General features: G+C 49.0%; 1 protein-coding gene across 1 annotated transcript; it reads left to right on the top strand.

The window, feature by feature from the left end:
• Window positions 1-1,077: 1,077 nt before the first annotated feature.
• On the top strand, window positions 1,078-2,010 carry OR4X1 (olfactory receptor family 4 subfamily X member 1). Its single transcript, XM_060607929.2, has one exon. It carries the CDS (start codon window positions 1,081-1,083, stop codon window positions 2,008-2,010), a length of 930 nt encoding a protein of 309 aa, XP_060463912.2. The 5' UTR covers window positions 1,078-1,080.
• Window positions 2,011-2,382: the final 372 nt, after the last annotated feature.

Raw genomic sequence — 2,382 nt, 5'->3', positions numbered from 1 at the left:
CAGAGGGCTTTTTGTATGTGTTTCACGTCAGCTAGTTAGCAGCTGTGTTAGGATTGTACTCCTCTGACTCCAAGCTCTGTGTTCCTGTCACCTGGTCACAATGCCACAGCTGCTGTCCCACACGCGGAGGGCTGGCCTGGAGGGCTTGTTTCTCCCTGCGGGAATGACCGCTTCAGAGGCCCTGACCATGGATCGTCTGTGTCCGATCCCCCTCTGTCAGTCTTCAGAGCTCTCTGCAGTGTGTCGGGCTCTTTCTAACATGCCTTCGCTTGGAGAGACAGTCCTGCTACCCACCTCAGCATCTTTCCCTGTGTGGACTCGCTGTGCTCTGAGACCCTGAGTTAGCAAGCTGGGATGATAGGCTGTTAGGAAGCGGGATTTAAGAGACTTTTGAATCGTTTCTTGGCCAGTGGCCCCAGGACGATTGAGGCAGTCTGCACGTGACACCTTGCAGACACCTCCCTTCTTCATCTCTCCCTTCATGGATGGTGGTTGAAGTTGGTGACTGTCCTTCCCCCTTTCGACTTCTTAAAAATGCCTCTTGGGGAGCCTGGTTAGTTCCCCAGGTTGTGGTATCATGGAGGTTGAGAAGGTCTACTGCTCCCTGCAAAAAATTGGTTCCACATGAGGGTGTTAAGACTCGAGACAAATCTGAAATGTAAATCCTACAACCAGTATAAAGCCCACTTCAGGAGCATGAGATGTAGTGGAAGCTTAGTCTTGAAGGAATCAGATCTCAGGTCAGATACGAGCTGTGAGGCCTTCAAGTAGTGACTGAATCTCTGAGGCTCAATGTTCTTAGATATAAAATATCTTCTCATTTTTGTTGTGAGGATTCACTAACTAACGTATGTGCCTGCTTTAGAGAAAAACACTTCCAGGCAGTGTTATTACAAAGTCCTATTTGGGGGTCGGTAGCAAACATTTGATGATGTTTTGTCCACTTGTCTTAAGGAGAACATGTTTCGGAGAAGCCCAAAGAGGAGAATGACAATTGTCCTCAAGGCCTGAGGAGGATGTTTCTAATCGTTGAAGGAGAGTTCTTTGATTTCTTGACTCCAGTCTGCTAGGCTTTAAAACATGGCAACTACGAACAATGTGACTGAACTCATTCTCTTGGGGTTTTCCCCCAATCAGGATGTGCAGAAGACCATTTCTGTGATGTTTCTCCTCATGTACATGGCCATTGTGCTGGGTAACGGCCTCATTGTGGTGACAATCATGGGCAACAAAGGGCCCACCTCCCCTATGTATTTCTTCCTCGGCTACTTGTCCTTTGTGGAGATCTGTTACTGCTCTGTCACAGCCCCCAAGCTCATCCTTGACTCTTTTATTGAAAGGAAAATCATTTCCCTCAAAGGCTGCATCACACAGATCTTTTTCCTCCATTTCTTTGGTGGCACTGAGATCTTTCTCCTGACAGTGATGGCCTATGACCGCTATGTGGCCATCTGCAAGCCCCTGCACTATACTGTCATCATGAACCGGCGTGCTTGTGGCCTCCTGGTGGGGGCAGCATGGGGTGGGGGCTTGCTGCATTCTGTCGGGCAAACATTCCTTATTTCCCAGCTGCCCTTCTGTGGCCCCAAGGTCCTTGACCACTACTTCTGTGATGTCCACCCTGTGCTGAAGCTGGCCTGCTCAGACACCTTCCTCATCGGTGTGCTAATCATCACCAATGGTGGCTCCATTTCAGTGATCAGCTTCACGGTACTGCTTGCTTCCTACGTGGTCATCCTGCACGCCCTGAGCACCCAGACCTCAGAAGTTCGGCGCAAAGCTCTGTCCACCTGTGCCTCTCATGTTGCAGTTGTGGGCCTGTTCTTCATACCCTGTTCCTTTGTCTACATGAGGCCCTGTGTCACCCTCCCTGCAGACAAGATAGTCGCTGTGTTTTACACAGTGGTCACACCTCTCTTAAACCCCATCATTTACTCCTTCAGGAATGCTGAAGTGAAAAACGCCATGAGGAGACTGATAGGGAGGAAAGTGATCTGGAAAGAGAAATAGATGACTTAGGGAAAATAAAGAGGAGCAAGGGATGGGAAGTTGGGGCAGATCTCACTTTGCCTCTACCTTTAATTGATGGGCTAACCTTGGGCCTATCACCTTTTTCTTTAAATTTCAATTTCCTCATCTTTATGGGATTGGACAGGATTGAAGGAGGCTCTAGAATGAGGTCTAGCAGGGGTCTTCTAATGCTGCACTTCCACATTTCACAGTGACCTTGAGGCAGCTTGGCTGGTTTTGAGAGAATGAACCCTTCCAGAAAACCGGGGTGTTTCTGGGAATAATGAGGGGGTTGATGGAAGAGGAGGAAGGCTTCCTTGGGGATTAGTGGCCATGTGGCTTTTGTGTTGGCGGAGTCTGAACCTTTGGATT

Source organism: Panthera onca, chromosome D1 (genome assembly GCF_046562875.1).
Source record: "Panthera onca isolate mPanOnc1 chromosome D1, mPanOnc1 haplotype 2, whole genome shotgun sequence".
Classification (NCBI taxonomy): domain Eukaryota; kingdom Metazoa; phylum Chordata; class Mammalia; order Carnivora; family Felidae; genus Panthera; species Panthera onca.
Note: the sequence above shows the minus strand (reverse complement) of the source record. Positions and strands in the feature narration are given on the sequence as shown.

Excerpts from the sequence above, each read along its gene's own strand:
- OR4X1 (XM_060607929.2), top strand. The coding sequence starts at position 1,081 with ATGGCAACTACGAACAATGTGACTGAACTCATTCTCTTGGGGTTTTCC.